We start from the raw sequence: 16,008 nt of genomic DNA, 5'->3' as shown, positions 1-16,008 counted from the left end.
TCCCACCCCCACCCTCCATTGTTCCTCAGACGTTCTTGTCAACTGCTGGAAATGGCCCACCTTGATTATCACTACTCTGAAACCATAGACTTTTTGTCTCCCGAATCCCAACTGGAAATGCTTCTCAAAGTGGGGACAGGACTATTAAAAGAAGTGGCAGACACCCTAAGGATACACCTCTCTCTCTCTGCCCACTGAATTCATGGCACCTGAAAGACAATGGAAACAGCATTGGACTGGTGGAGGGGTTCTGACCTAAGAATTTGGTCAGTCATCTGCTGAAGCATGTGGTGGGAATCCTTGCTTTCAATCTAATGTTGCTTGTTAAATTGGCATAAGTAAATATTTTATCTTCATTTTTCCTGTAACCATTTGTGACCTTTATGCCTCATTAATTGGTACTCACTTAAAACCTCTCTCTTTGTAGTTAATAAACTAGTTTTACTCTTTTATCTAATCCAATGTGTTTAAACTGAAGTGTCTGAAGGACTATTTGAAATAGTAAACTTGCATATTATTTCTATTAAAGAAATGACAGACTTTATATAAACGTGCACTGTCCAGAAGAGGATTGGGCAGCACAGAACATACATTTTTGGGGGGGAACGGGGGTGTGTTGGGGTCATCCTGAAATATAACAAAGGTTGTTGAGAGCCAGAGTGTAACCCAAGTGTGGCTGGCAGGCAGCAGTTACACACAGGCACTCAGGGTGTGGCTTGCAGTCTGGAAGGCTGATTTTGAAAGGCCCGGGTGGGAGCTACTTCAGCAAGGCATTATAAGGCACCCAATGATGCAGGGCAGGGGCGACACAGCTGCTCATTAGTCTGGACTGTACAATGGTATATCACACACCATTTTTAAAATCTTCACAAATCTAAATTATTACCAGTAGTTCTGCACTTTAAAATAACCTCTTGAATGTCAAAGGAATAATATCAGAGCTGGTAGAAATCAAAGAATAATACAAAACAAAAAAGCCCCCACTTACAAAACATTCTACTTCAAGAGACAGATTTTCAGAGGCGAGCGTAAATTTTGGAAGGATTTGCTTTTTTTTAAGCAGAATAAACAAAAAGAGGAGGGACCAATATTCGCTAAACATATGCCTTTTCAGATTAAAGATCAATTGATGGAAAAGGAGGAACTGTTTATTTTCTCAAAAGGCACAACAGCTGGGTTATGAATAACAGTGGGCTCAGTGGAGATTTAAATGTTGGCAGCCTGATGATTTATCTGCCAGACATAAAGGAAAGAAATATTTTACCACACTTTTTAAAAAAATTCTGGGCTCAGAAATCCCCAAGCCTGCCTTTCCAGCTATTGCAGTGCTCAAGGAGCTCTGTCTCTCAGGGCTCCTTCTCAGGCTCAGTCTCCCCACTGCTTCTCTCATGGTCTGATCACTTTCTCATGGCTTATATCACTTACTGGTTCTAATGCACACAGACACAGTGGCCACCAAACAAATCCCCTGCCACTGCATTTGCAACCAGACTTCAGAAAAACCGCTCAGGCTGCATGGCTAAACTTCTCATCTGCCTTTCCATGTGGCCAGTTGTTTCAGGTAGTGCTTCCTATTGTTAATGCTATCACTATACAAAAGAACACTTAAGTGGTCCTCCTATTTAGCCTGAAGGAAGGCTAGTTGGCAGACCCATCAGCTTTAACCTGTTCTGTGACTTCTGGCACCATTAACACCTTCCAGCATAAAAACAAGCTGCCAGCGTTCTAACAGTGTTACAAGTTCATTGAGAGGTATTTATGACTTTAAATCTTATGATGCCTTTTTGTAGGGAAGTTATTACACTTCCCCCTGTCAGGAAGGTTTTCTTAGAAGGTCAAAAGTGAGAAGATGAAAGAAAATAATACTTGATGGACCATCATTGCATAGCAATCCTAAACTGCTCTTCCACGGTGACAGGAGGATTCTCTCCATATAGAAGCCTCTGATAGCAGCTCTACCCAATAGTCGTTCCTTCACCATCCCTCCACCCCACATGCCAGCACAGGGACAGTGGCCAGGGGGATGGGGTGTAAAGTGAAGGAACGACTAGAGCACCCCTAAGCTCTTGCACTGTCCAGATTCTGGAAGAGCCCCTTGGGGGCAGAGGGAGCTAGTGAATAACAGAGCACAAACTGCACCTCTCTGCCTAAAAGCCGGGAATCCAAAGTTCAACCCACACCCGTATTTTACAAACCTGAAACATGACTGACCATGCTTGGTCAACACCAAAGCTATCCTGTATTCTAAATAAATCCAGCCCTGCACCAGAGCTCAGCAGCTGTATGTTAACTTTGAAGATCTTGGTTTCTTGCAGTACAGTCCATTCAAGTGCTATCACCTTCCTTTAAGGTCTTGGAATCCATGTAAGAGCCTTTTTATTTTTTTAAGTGTGAAGTTACACTACAGCCCAGCTGCCACTTACCTCCGCAAGTGGGTTAGCAGTTTATATAAGTTTTGTCATGACTTGAAAACAGTTTAATGGTTGGGCAGCTTATGTAGGGAGCAAAAATCTATTAATGCTTCCTTTTTCTAGTTAGAAGAAGCTCCTCCTATCTGGCTAGTCCCACACCTCAGATTCCTTCTTAGATCCTCAAACAAACTTACTACAACTCTCAGAGTATGTAAGCAGCCTTTCTTTAAAGTTGATGTATTACCAGAGGTCCTGCCACCATAAAAAACAAAATCCCCCCAGCACAGTACAGTCCATTCATTCCAAGACTTGAACACCAAGTACAGGTCTAGAGTCTCTCACCACACCTCATCCCAGTCCCTCTAGCTGGAGTGGTTCTTTGCCCTGTTTCTTTCCCAGGTGTAGATCCAGGTCTTACCTGGAGACATCAGTGGGCTCACCTCATCATCATTCCCCAGCCTTCAGCTCTCTCTACTTGCAGCTCTCCAGCTCAGAGAGCCAGCAGATCTCTCCCTCTGCTGCTGTCCACCTTCAGCCCTTTCCAGCCAGGGCTCTCTGGCCTGGGGAAGTTTGTAGGTGACCCTCCCCGCCCCCGCAATGCCTTCAGCTTTCACCAGCCTGCTCCGGCTCCACTGTTCAATCAGGGAATGCTCCCCATTCCCTTCATCAGAGGCACCCCCTCCCTGAAGTTCACAACCCAGTTCTGCTCTGCTTCTGGGCTCCCTCTCAGGATTCTGAACTCTCATTGATAACTTCTAGGGGAAGTCCTGCCCTCCTCATTACATCAAACTAGGGCACACCTGGATTGGAACAGGAGAGCTGGTCCCTATTTCACGTGAGGGACCACCTACCTGCTACAAGCACCTAGCCAAGAATCTCGTCTCATTTACATATGGAGAAAACTTCTCTCTCCCTCGCAACCTAGCTAAAAGGAGCCCCCAAATGCTGCTTTCCCATCACACAAAGAGGCCTATTATTGACTGAGTCAATCAAGATCCAGAGATGGGTGGGGAAACTACAGGAGTTAAACTAACTAGAAATAACCGGCTCTGAACACAGAAAACAGAAGGATGTACACATGGGTCAAATCTCTTGATTCCCCAAAGAAGTCCAATTTGCATATTTTCTTCCAAATCATAAGATGAACATTTCTCTCCCATATGAATAAAATATACTATAGATCAGCGTTACTCAAACTATGGTCCATGAAGGTACCACAGGGGGTCCACCGGCTCCACTGATTAATTTCTCCCACTCCCTCCCAGTGCCTCCTAAATGCCAGGAAACAGTTCAGTAACGTGCAGGAGGAACTGGGAGGGATGGGAGGAGTGGGGAGGGGAGGAGCAGGGAGCAGATAAATTTGTGGGAGGGGGTGGAATCATGTCCAGGGCTGCCAGCCCCGCTTATCAACTCTTCCCCTCGCTCCCTCAACTCCTCCCACTCCCTCCCCATGCCTCCTGTGGGGCCTGGGGCTGAGTGGAGGGCTTGGGGATCTGTGAAAAAATGTAAATCAAAATGGGGGTCCGTGGGTTGCTAAAGAACTGCTGCCATAGATCATTTGTTTTGTTCCTTCAGTATGACAGGTTTCAGAGTAGCAGCCGTGTTCGTCTGTATTCGCAAAAAGAAAAGGAGGACTTGTGGCACCTTAGAGACTAACCAATTTATTTGAGCATAAGCTTTCGTGAGCTACAGCTCACTTCATCGGACGTAGCTCATGAAAGCTTATGCTCAAATAAATTGGTTAGTCTCTAAGGTGCCACAAGTCCTCCTTTTCTTCCTTCAGTATGTCATTCACACTGAATTAGAAGCTTTATATTTGTCTAACCCAGAAATCAGATACGTACATCTCTCTGTACATGAATAATCTGTCTTATTCCTCCCAGGTCATGCCTCATGTTCTACTATAAGCCCCAAAAGGAAGATGATGTAACCAAAGACTGTACGGACTAGGGACGTTAAGGGATTTACGTCTGTTTTCTTTCTAAATTATTGTTGCACTCTAGAAGAGGTATGAACGAAGGAGAAAGAAATATCAGGGTATGACTTTGGAACATCAAAAGAAATTCCTTAAAGATGTGGTAATTTCAATTGAGAGTCCGGGCTCATAATGAAATACAATCTTTGAATGAAATATAAGATCCCACTGACTAAGGAAAGCTTCTGAGAGATTAGTTACATATCGACACCACCTACTGGAGATCCACAGTTGCCATTCTCTCTGAGCACTGACAGGGTTGAGTGTCCAATAGAAAATCAGAGAGTAGCCCTGACCAGCGATCCTTGCAATCAGGGTATATAGGACTGCTATCACTGGGTTGGACCTCAGAGTTGCTGAACCCATTTAAGAAACTGCAGGACTGAGAAGCGCCGCAGACCAATTCTCCCCCTCCTAGGGTTACCAGGACTGAGAAGAAGAAGCTGTGAGATTTAATTTCAGATATTATATTTCTCTTTATGTTAGAATCATAGAATCATAGAATATTAGGGTTGGAAGAGACCTCAGGAGGTCATCCAGTCCAACCCTCTGCTCAAAGCAGGACCAACACCAACTAAATCACCCCAGCCAGGGCTTTGTCAAGCTGGGCCTTAGAAACCTCTAAGGATGGAGATTCCACCACCTCCCTAAGTAACCCATTCCACTGCTTCACCACCCTCCTCGTGAAATCGTGTTTCCTAATATCAAACCTAGACCTCCCCCCTGAAACTTGAGACCATTGCTTCTTATTCAGTCTTCTTCCAATTAGTGAGAACAACTGAGCTCCATCCTCTTTGGAATGCCCCTTCAGGTAGTTAGTTGAAGGCTGCTATCAAATCCCCCCTCACTCTTTTCTTCTGCAGACTAAAGAAGCCCAGTTCCCTCAGCCTTTCCTCATAAGTCATGTGCCCCAGCCCCCTAATCATTTTCGTTGCCCTCCACTGGATTCTTTCCGATTTGTCCTAATCCTTTCTGTAGTGAGGGGCCCAATATTGGACGCAATACTCCAGATGTGGAATGCCAAAAATAGGAGAATAATCACTTTCCTGTATCTGCTGGAAATGCTCCTACTAATGCAGCCCATTATGTCATTAGCCTTCCTGTCAACAAGGCCACACTGTTGACTCATATCCAGCTTCTCATCCACTGTAATCCCCAGGACCTTTTCTGTTGAACTGCTGCTTAGCCACCCAGTTCCCTGCCTGTAGCAGTGCATGAGATTCTTCTGTCCTAAGTGCAGGACTCTGCACTTGTCCTTGTTGAACCTCATCAGATTTCTTTTGGCCCAATCTTCTATTTTGTCTAGGTCACTCTGGACCCTATCCCCACCCTCCAGAGTATCTACCTCTCCCCCCAGCTTAGTGTCATCCATGAACTTGCTGAGCGTGCAATCCAACCCATCATCCAGACCATTAATGAAAATATTGAAGAAAGCCAGCCTCAGGACCGACCCCTGGGGCACTCTGCTTGATACCGACTGCAAACTAGACATCGAACCATTGATCACTACCTGTCGAGCCTGACAATCTTGCCAGCTTTCTATCCATCTTATAGTCCATTCATCCAATCCATACTTCTTTAACTTGCTGGCAAGAATACTGTGGGAGACCACATCAAAAGCTTTGCTAAAGTCAAGGTATATCACATCCACCACTTTCCCCATATCCACAGAGCCAGTCATCTCATCATAGAGGGCAATCAGGTTAGTCAGGCATGACTTGAACTTGGTGAATCCATGTTGACTATTCCTGATCACTTTCCTCTCCAAGTGCATCAAAATGGATTCCTTGAGGATCTGCTCCATGACTTTTTAATATATATATATATATATATATATATATATATATATAGAACTGAATGTTATCTTGATGCATGTACACTCTTTTTAGTAAGACCTCAAGTGACCATCTTTTGTATTTTTACTAAATAATGCTACATGTATGTTTCTCCTTTTTAAGCCCAAGTATATTGGCCAAAGAGAAGCTCAAAATATGGCTTTAAGCAATTGCTTTTGATATTTTAAACTTGTCCCTTTGTGCTTTGACACTCTATACTTTGGGGGAATGCCCTGGAAACCCCATATTCATCATTTGTATATAATTGTGATATTTCACATAAAGCATGCCTGCAGCCTCCAAAAATCCTGTGGGGTTTGCTCGTCAAGTGGGTTACTACCAGAACAAAGTGGGGATAGGGATGTGTTGAACCTGGGGCATATAAGGGTGGCAGCTTGGGAGTGCTGATTAAACCAGTCCTCTCAGACGCATTCTGTTGTGTGTGTGTGTGTTCATCTGATTCTAGGGCTGGAGGAACCCATCCCTGGGGAACCTAGGTCCTGCAGGATAGCTCCATTGGGATGGGACTTGCAGAAGAGAGTAGTAGAGTTCCATATGAGAACACAAGTAACAGAAGCAGTACATTGATAGAATTACCGAACCTCCCCCCGCCCCAGAAGAGTAATCCTAATAAATGAGCATACACCAAAGTAATGGTCAAATCTGCTAACACCCCTGCTGGCCACACTGCTTAGCTCTGTCTCTCCTGCTCACCTGTTACTATGGGAATTAGGGTAAATGTTGTTGAACCACTAGTCTGTCATATCAGCCAACCCCACATATATTCCAGCAAACGCTCAGCTGGATGGAGCTAGGACAGTTTCCAGCAGCTGAGTATCTGCCCCATTGACTGAACTCTTAAACAAATTCCTAAGCGGCAATGGTGAAGAGTCACATGGCTGTAGAATTTCTGGGATAATCGCAAGAAAGATTTTTAAAAAGTAAGGAACAATTTCTTACTTTAGTGTCTTTAATATACTGTTTGGAGCCATCAATGCTTGACAGAGCTGGTAAATAGGAGAATGATGCGGCTCATGCTGATATTGTGCCCTGAAAAGAGAGAATAGACATTTTCTATGTTGTTCTCTGGAGACAAATTTTACTTATAAATTTCTGTTTTCTGAACATACAAAATAGGCTCTTTGATGGTGTAATCATACACTGCAATGAGTTATTCTGCTGTTTTAATTCATTACATTCATACATAAATCCTTCAAACCAAAAAAGAATTAAGTACATTAAGAGATAACTTTAAATACACAGAGTCAAATAGAATAAGTTCTGCTAAGTGTAATATATTCATTTTTTGAACATGTGGTTTTCTGAGCATTTAAATGTAGTTCTAAGAACTCACACCAATGGGAATGTCTCCAGTGGTTTTATACATTTGTATTGCTCAGTCATTTTTTAAATCAGTTCTGGGGCTACAACAGGAATGATTGTGTTTCTCTAACCAAGAGAGTTGTCTCTAATTTACCCACATAGCTAAAAAACAAAAAGATGAGTATTTGCTTAAAATAGTAAGTATGACGACTATCACTCAGCAATCTGTAACTGGTGTTACACTTTGTGAAATTACACCCCCTTAACTAACCAGAAATGGTGACTTCTTAGATCCTAACACCCAAGAGTGTAACAGGGCAAGTTAATTTTAATACAGCATCTGTTTTAGAAATAGTGTTGGATTATCATCATCATGGCAAATCCCAAAGGGATGCTCCCTCCTTGTAGATCGAGCACCACCTGGAACAATCTCCAGGTAGGACCTTATGATGGTCTGGCTGGATTCTCAGTCTATGTCCATTATTGGCATTCTTCTTGCACCACCAAAGGTTTTGGGACCCATGTGACCACCAAATACGTAGCAGCATTCCTTGGTAAACGTGTTTTGTAGTTTGTTAATCTTCCATCCTAGTAATGTGTGCCTGCCAAGGAAAGCCTCCAAAACCAAACTGGTGCTGATGGAAGCAGTTGCTGGGTTCAGCTACCAATATCCTCATTGCTGATCTTGTCCTGCCACTTAATATGGAGCAACCAACAAAGACAACAAGAGTAAAAAATGTCAATCCACCCCTCTTCAGCCTTCCTCAGCTTACCTATGTAAATTGGTGAGACTGATACTGGAATTCTGATGTCAACATTTTTAAAAGGCTGTTGTAAAACTGGAGAGGAGCAACAAAAATTATTTGAGGGCTGGAAAAAATGCCAGTGAAAGACTGAAGGAGCTCAATTTTTTTAAAGCTTATCAAAATTAAGATCAAGAGGTGACTTTATTATGGTGTATAGGTACCTTCATAGGGAGGAAATAGCGGGTACTAACGGGCTCTGTCATCTAGTGGAGAAAAGCACAATAAGAACCAATGGCTTGAAGTTAAAACCAGACGAATTCAAATTAGACATAAAGCACACTTTTAAAAAAAGAAACAAAAAAGCCCCCAACAGCAAGGGTGATTATGCATTGGAACAAACTACCAAGGGAAGTGGTGGATTCTCCATTTCTTGATGTCTTCATATCCAGACTGGGTGCCTTTTTGGAAGAAATATTTTAGCAAACACAACCTATTGGACTCAATAAAGGGGTAAGAGGATGTAATTCTGTGGCTTATGTTATACATGAGGTCAGAGTAGATCAGGGGTTCTCAGACTTCATTGCACCACAATCCTCTTCTGACAACAAAAATACCACACGACCCCAGGAGGAGGGACTGAAGCCTCAGCCAAAGCCCAAACCCCACTGCCCCGGGTGGAGAGGCCAAAGCTGAAGCTCACAGGCTTCAGCCCCAGCAGGGGGCCTGTAACCTAAGCCCACCATCCAGGGCTAAAGCTCTCGGGTTTCGGCCCTGGGCAGTAGGGTTCAGGCTTCAGCTCTGGCCTCGGGCCCCAGCAAGTCTAAGCCAGCCCTGGCAACCCAATTAAAATGGGGTTGCAACCCACTTTGGGGTCCCAACCCACAGTTTGAGAACTGCTGGACTAGATGATTTAATGGTCCCTTCTGGCCTTAATACCTATAACTCTATTCACTTAACTGAGACACTGGGTGAAATCCTGGCCACGCTGAAGTCAATGGTAGTTTTGTTGACTTCAATGAAGCCAGGATTTCACCCACTCTCTGCCTCAGCTCCCATCTCTTTCCTTCAGCACTCACAACTACATCACTGCATCTCACACCTTTAAGCTAACACATCCGCAGGCAAGCAGCCACAACAAAGAAATAATAAAAAAACAATCAAACCATTAAAACCAACACCATTCTACAAAAGAATGTCCTCAGCCTCAAGTGTATATTTTTTTTTGCCAAAGCATTGCCAAAGAATTAAAATTAAAGATATTCCTAAAATAATTGTAATGAGCTATTAAAATGACATTTAAACTTAAGGTACAGTACTACTCGTTCAACACCAAACTGGCTAGACTGCACATTCCTGTAGCGAAGACATTGTTTGCTTTAGCAAGGTTAGACGAAGAAAAATAAGGGATTTAATTTGAAAGTGAAAAATATTAATATTCATTAATTTGCCTGTCTAAAGACTAATCTTTGAAGTGAGTTTATGTTTTTATAAAACCATTTCTATGTTAAATAAATAATTTCTTATATGGTGTACTTTAAGTACCTGAACTAAATGCTTTGTTTCGTTTCATAGGACTTAATTAAGACCACTACTGCCCACTTATAAACTGTCTAGGTTACCTAACGTAACTCTCTGTGTGTTTCACAAAATTCATCTGACCACTTGTAGATAGTTTAAGTTATTACAGTTCCATAGTTAAGATAGAGTTGAGATTTGCACTTAAGGCAGGGATTCAACCACTTTGTTGCATATGAAAAATACAGTGCATCCTCCCCCAAATTACAGCATTTACTCTCTGAACACAGAATGAGTTTTCCAAGAAACTACAAGTAAATTCGTTAATTAGTTTATTAATTTTAATTCTTTTGAAAATAGGTCCTTTAAGAAATTTAGCACCAGACATCAGTATGGATGCACCATTAGGGCACCAAAACAATCTTAATTTTGCTCTGTAGTGAACAAAATGTAACGCATCTTTAAAAAAACAGTTTAATATAATCTGACAGGACACTAGTCACTGCTGTATTCACACCCCCTCATACTACTGTAATAACATTTGTACAAAACATGCTTTGTGAGGTATCGTTTGAAAACTAGTAACTTGTTGATTGTTATTAATCTTGCACAATGTATGTAGGTGGTGGGTATTAACAGTTATGGACATATGCTGGAATGATGACTAAAATGTGTTCAAGCCAGGCATATCAGAAGTCGGTAAACAGGCCTGCTTAGACAAAGGAATGTGTATTTGATTCTCTGACCAGCCAAAACAATGAAAAACAATGACGGTCCATTTTTACATGTCAGGCAAACAAAGTTATCAAGCATCTATACTCAACAGGAGACACAAACTTGGTCTTGGTTTTACTTTTCAAAGAATATGTTGTAAAGGTTTACTGGTCTATAAAGACAGGGGACTGAACCTCAAGTGATAATCTATTAAATCAACTGATTTTCTACAATATTATTGTATTATAAGAGTGTATACCGTGAGATCCTTTCTGAAAGCTAATGACACACTGGTGATTAATATCATTGTAAAATGTGCGTATTAACCCTATATGGGGAGTTATGGACACCCATTGATATTGGGTTTTCCAGTCTGCCCAGACAGGCAGAAATGTCACAGCTATCTACCTGGTTCCCTATGTAAATTAAGCAGGGTAGAATCAGAAACAATGGAAGCCCTATTTGCATAGAAATTAGCAGGAGGCTGGGAAGCCGCCAGGAAGGGAAGAGGAGCAGGAGGTCATTTTGCCTCTTGTGACAAGGAAGTTTAAGAGAGACAAGCAGAAGCAGGAAGCCAGTTTTGGCATCCATCACTGGACAGATGCAGGAGGGCAGAGTTCTTACAAGCTAAGTGTCAGGAACCAGTGCCTGCAGCAAAGCTGGTCTCTGAGCAGCCTCATCAGCACAGCTGGCCCGCAGCAGGCTGCCTGATAAGCGATGCAACCTGATTGGCTGCTGAGGCCGGCAGGCTGGCTCTTAAACCAGCAGCACTAGCTACTCACTAGCTACTCAGTGCTCATGCCCACCCCGGGCCTGCTCCTGCCTTGCTTCTGTCCTGCCCCTGAACCCCTCCTTGCCTGATACCTGCCTGTTCCAATTCCTGACCTCTGGGTTTGACTCCTGACGATTCATTATGGCTCTGGGTGACCAGGTGTCTGGTTTTGGATCAGAACACCTGTTCAAATAGGGATCCTGGCAGCTCCAGTCAGCACCACTGACTGGGCCACTGATTGTCTGACTGGTGGCGTCACGTGGCTCCCGGTTGTTTCTGGCCCGTGGGGTTGCAGCCGTGGCACCTGGTGCCCTGCCTCCCGGTCCCTGCAGCAGGACTGAGACAGCTCTGAGAGCAGAGGAAGCTGCACCCTCCTGCATTGTGCGCCAGACCCAGCTCCTTCCTCCCTTTCCCTCTATCCCTCCCCCTCCTCGGAGGGGCCACCAAGGCTGCGATCCCGCCGGGTAGGGGGCACCATGGGCTGACTCCGGCCTGAGGAAGGGACCGGGTCTGACTGCAGTCAGAGCGGATGTGTGTGTGTGCAGATGAGGCAGGGAGAGGGGGCACAGAAGGGGAGTGTGGGTGGGGGGTGCTGTGTGGGGCAGGGGGAGTGTTTGGACGGGGGAGGCTGAAGGGGTTCAGGATGGGGCAGAGGGAGTGAGGCACTGGAAAGGGGAGTGTTTGGAGGGGAAAAGGGAAAGGGGCACACTGGGTGTCGGGGATAGGGAAAGTGTTTGCAGGTGGGAGAGCAGGAGGCAGCTGGGTAGGAGCAGGTATGCAGCTTGGGGGTGCTGGGGGAAGTGAAGTCTAGCACTGCTGGCCTGGCCTCGCAAACAGCCTGCCTGCTGTACTCGGGAGTCCTGATTGATTTGGGAGTAGCTAAAGCATCCTGGTCTCTTTCCTGCCCTGCGTGATCCACACCCCATCCCCCCGTCACTGCATCCCACTTCCCACCCCACATGCCCCTTGCTGCATCCCTCCCTATCCTAACCCCCCATCCCATCCCTCCATCATTGCATCTCACCCCATACCCCTCACTGCATCCCAGCCCCTCATCTCCCTCACTGCATCCCTCCCCCGTCCCATCCTGTCCTGCCCCCCACACCTACCCATCTCAACCCTGTACCGCTTACAGCTCTCTCCCACCCATCCTCTCCACCTCCCAGAGCCACCATTCCCATGTCCCTCACCTCCCACACCCTTGCACCCCATTCACCTCCATACACTGTTGCACTCCCATTATGTCCCTAGATACCCCTGTGCCGCCCACATCCTCCCGCACCTGTAGCCTTCAGCCTCCCCCTGCATCCCCAGCCACCCCACATCCCCCCACCTCCTCCTCTCTTCTTCACTGCCCCCTCTCATCCCCATCCTGCTTGCATTCTTGGCCTCTTTCACTCCCCATCCTCTCCCCTCTCCCCCCATATGTTCCCCTCCAGCCCACCCTCCTCCTGGCTGGGTGATTTAGGCAGCCCCTGGAAAAGTGTATGAAAAAGTGTCCCTGTGTAGGCAAGTGTGTGCATGTCTGCATTGTACGTGTGTAAGAGACTGTGTGTCTTTGTGTAGGGAGATGTGTGTATTGCCGCATGCGTGTGTATCTGTGTGAATAAAATTTGCAGCCTAACTCTGACTTTTATTCCTTTTGCTGGCTTGTGCACACACACAAAAAAAAGATATAAAATGTGTGTATTCATTTCATAACAAGTTTTTAAAAGAGAAGGGAACTCTAAAAGGAATGTATTATTTCTTAAAAAGTGAATGAAGGTTCATTTTTACATGTCAGGCAAACGAAGCTATCCCCACCTTTGTCTAGCTACATTATAAACTCTTTGTTGCAGACTCTCTCTTCTCATGTGTATGTCCAGCATCTACCAGCCTGGAGTCCTGACCTTAGTTGGGGTCTCTAGGCACTAAGTAACACTTGTAATAATAAATACTGTGGAAGTATGTGTGTTAGTGAGTGCATGCTAGATGTGTACACATGAATACACGTGTGTATCTGCATTAATAGGCTCCGACCCCGTAGGTGCTCTGGGGCTGGAGCACCCACGGGGAAAAATTAGTGGGTGCTCTGCACCCACCAGCAGCCAAGTTCCCCTCCCTGCCCCCCCACCTCACCTCAACTCACCTCCGCCTCCTGCCCTCAGCGTGCTGCATCCCCGCTCCTCCACCTACCTCTCAGCGATTGCCACCGCAAAACAGCTGTTTCAAGCCATAACAAGCTCCTGGGGTCTTGCCACCCGGCGATTCCATGACTTTGAGTCCATCAATACTGATGGTCTCTTGTCATTCAGCCCTCTGTTCCCTTTCTTCTACTGACATGGTCATTGATTCTCTCCATTCTCCACCCTTGGCTCTTTGCCCCTCTCTCCCATTGCAAGATCTGCACTGTCAACCCCCATCCCAGGCTCACTCCCAATATCCACTTCCTCTGCTCCTGCTCTTGCACAGATGAGTGTCTCTGGCAGAAATCCTGTGACCAACCTGACTTCCTCCATTACAGATTTGTCGTCTCCTCTTTCAGTGTTGTAATTTTTCTTCCTCAACAACTCTACTTCTCCAACTTAATTGAATCCTATGCCTGCAATCCCAGACACCTATTCATTGCCATTGACACCCTCTTCCCTCTCCCTTTCCCGGCCCCACTTTTCTTTGCACAGGATGTCACTGACTTCTTCAAAGAAGTCAATGACAAGATCCTTTGCCTCTTCTCACACCCCCCTGCTACTGCTCTCCCCCCCTTCTCCTCACCCACTGATGCAGAAATTTCTTGTCTACTGTTCTCCTCCAACCTCTCCAACTGCCACAGGGACCCTGTGATGGGGTGTAACAACCCCACACTGGTGAGGTGAGGGTTAAAAAGATGCTCTCGGCCAAAGAGTCCATGCCCCCTTGCCTCTGCTGGGCACACTCCCAGTGGAGGATGCATTCAAAAGGGAGTGACTACACTCAGTCTGGGCTGACTGAGGAGGAGAGCAGTCAGATGCAGCACCCTCCTGCTGGAAAGCTGCCAGGACCGAGCCCCATCGCTGAGCCACTGGAAGCCCATTAACCGCAGGAGCCAAGTTTGGCAACTCACTGTGGCCAGTGGAAGAGATTCTGGAGACTAATCAGAGGAGAACACAGGAGGGATCCCATGTCTAACCCGTGATGATGTTAGAGGGAATGGAACAAGGATAGGGAGTGACCCAGGGAGCAGTCTTAGATGTATCAGGCCCTGACCCTGTGCCAGGGCCACTGTTTCAAAGGGCCCTGGGTCAGAACCCAGTGGAGCAGGAGTTCCCCTACCTCCTCCCTCTTGCCAGTGGACAACACTGCTCCAAGCTATTGTAACTAGATAAAGCAATGTTTGGACTCTCTCCAGTGGATGACACTACCCCGTACTGTAACTTCCAGAAAAATTGAGCTTTGGACTCTTGTCTTTAGCTGTTACACCTCGGAGTATTGTCATTAGGCAGTGCTGCTGGTCCTGGGCACACAGCCAGCTCCCTGACAGACCCCATCCCATCCCCTGATCTCCCTCATCCTCACTCTCGTCCCCTCTCATCTGGTTCTTTCCTTTCAAAATACAAGAATTCTTTAGTCTCTCCCTTTTTAAAAATCCCTAGGGACCTCTCTTCTACTGTCCAAACTAAAATCTCAGCCTGTCTCTGACCTTTCCTTGTGGCTGTCTAGCTGTCAGTTTAAGTTCAACATAGCCAGAACAAATCACTGAATATTTCCCACCAAGCTCTCCTCCTGCCTTTTTTCTCAGTCACTGTGGAAAGACCATTGTCCTCTTTGTCATTCAGGCCCATAACCTGTGTGGTCATCTTTGACTCAGCCCTCTCGCTAGAGCCTCACATCCAGGTTGCATCTAAATCCTGCCAATTCTTCCTGAATAACAGCTCTAATGGCAAAAAAACATTAACTTAGAGTTAAGGTTGCTCAGCGATAGCTCATGCTTTTCTAGAACACTGAATTCAGCAAAACTCAAACTTATGTAAACCAGTAAATACACAGTTAAGGTACATGTTCACACAACCATAACTCTACGTTCTGTGAGGTGGGCAACAGCCACTAGGAATGATCTGCATGCACTCCAGCTGCATTCAGTGTGTGAGGTGTAGCTGTATTGAATTATGGCAGGATTAGTTAGTGCAGGTTGGAAGAGCTGTGATAGTCATATGAGGTGATCTGTGGGGCTGTGGCCTTCAAAGAGTGGTGGGGTGAGCCCCTCTTCCTGACCCCTGTGTGAGTAACCAAAGAAAAGAGGTGAATATGTACATTGTAGGCTGTTTCAGTAGCAAGGCACAAGGGTCTTCTTGCTGTGGGGATTGTCACCAGTTAGGTGGCAGATGTTTGTGTTCTGTAGGTTTAATGAAAGACAAGTGAAACTAGAATGTCATTGGAACTCTGGACAGGAGACTAATGTCCATCATTCAGTTGCTGCTGTCTCATGACCTATTTGACACCCAGATTCACCAGACCTTGGGCAGTGCAGGTTCTCAACCCAACATGAGTTTCCAACTATGAAATGGGATTCTCTACCATGGGGAATAGATTTGAGTCCCAGGTGGCCTGCCTATGCACAAAGTTCTGAAATTATGTCACCAGTTGCCAGTCATTTTGATGGAACTAAGACAACTCGTCTTAGTGTATGAGCAATGTGCCTCAGGTGACCAGGATTCATCACCGAATTTGGTCCACTGGTTGTATTATTAGTTTCCCCAGGCCA

General features: G+C 45.4%; 1 protein-coding gene across 1 annotated transcript in view; it reads right to left on the bottom strand.

Moving 5' to 3' along the window:
• LOC140912507 (NACHT, LRR and PYD domains-containing protein 12-like) overlaps positions 1-16,008 on the bottom strand; it is a 261,075-nt gene that overhangs the window by 185,645 nt on the left and 59,422 nt on the right. Inside the window, exon 5 of the mRNA XM_073346992.1 lies at positions 7,182-7,271. Within this exon, the coding sequence (XP_073203093.1) occupies positions 7,182-7,271 (90 nt within the window). The remainder of the gene's footprint in view (positions 1-7,181; positions 7,272-16,008) is intronic.

Source organism: Lepidochelys kempii, chromosome 6, assembly GCF_965140265.1.
Source record: "Lepidochelys kempii isolate rLepKem1 chromosome 6, rLepKem1.hap2, whole genome shotgun sequence".
NCBI classification, from domain to species: domain Eukaryota; kingdom Metazoa; phylum Chordata; order Testudines; family Cheloniidae; genus Lepidochelys; species Lepidochelys kempii.
Note: the sequence above shows the minus strand (reverse complement) of the source record. Positions and strands in the feature narration are given on the sequence as shown.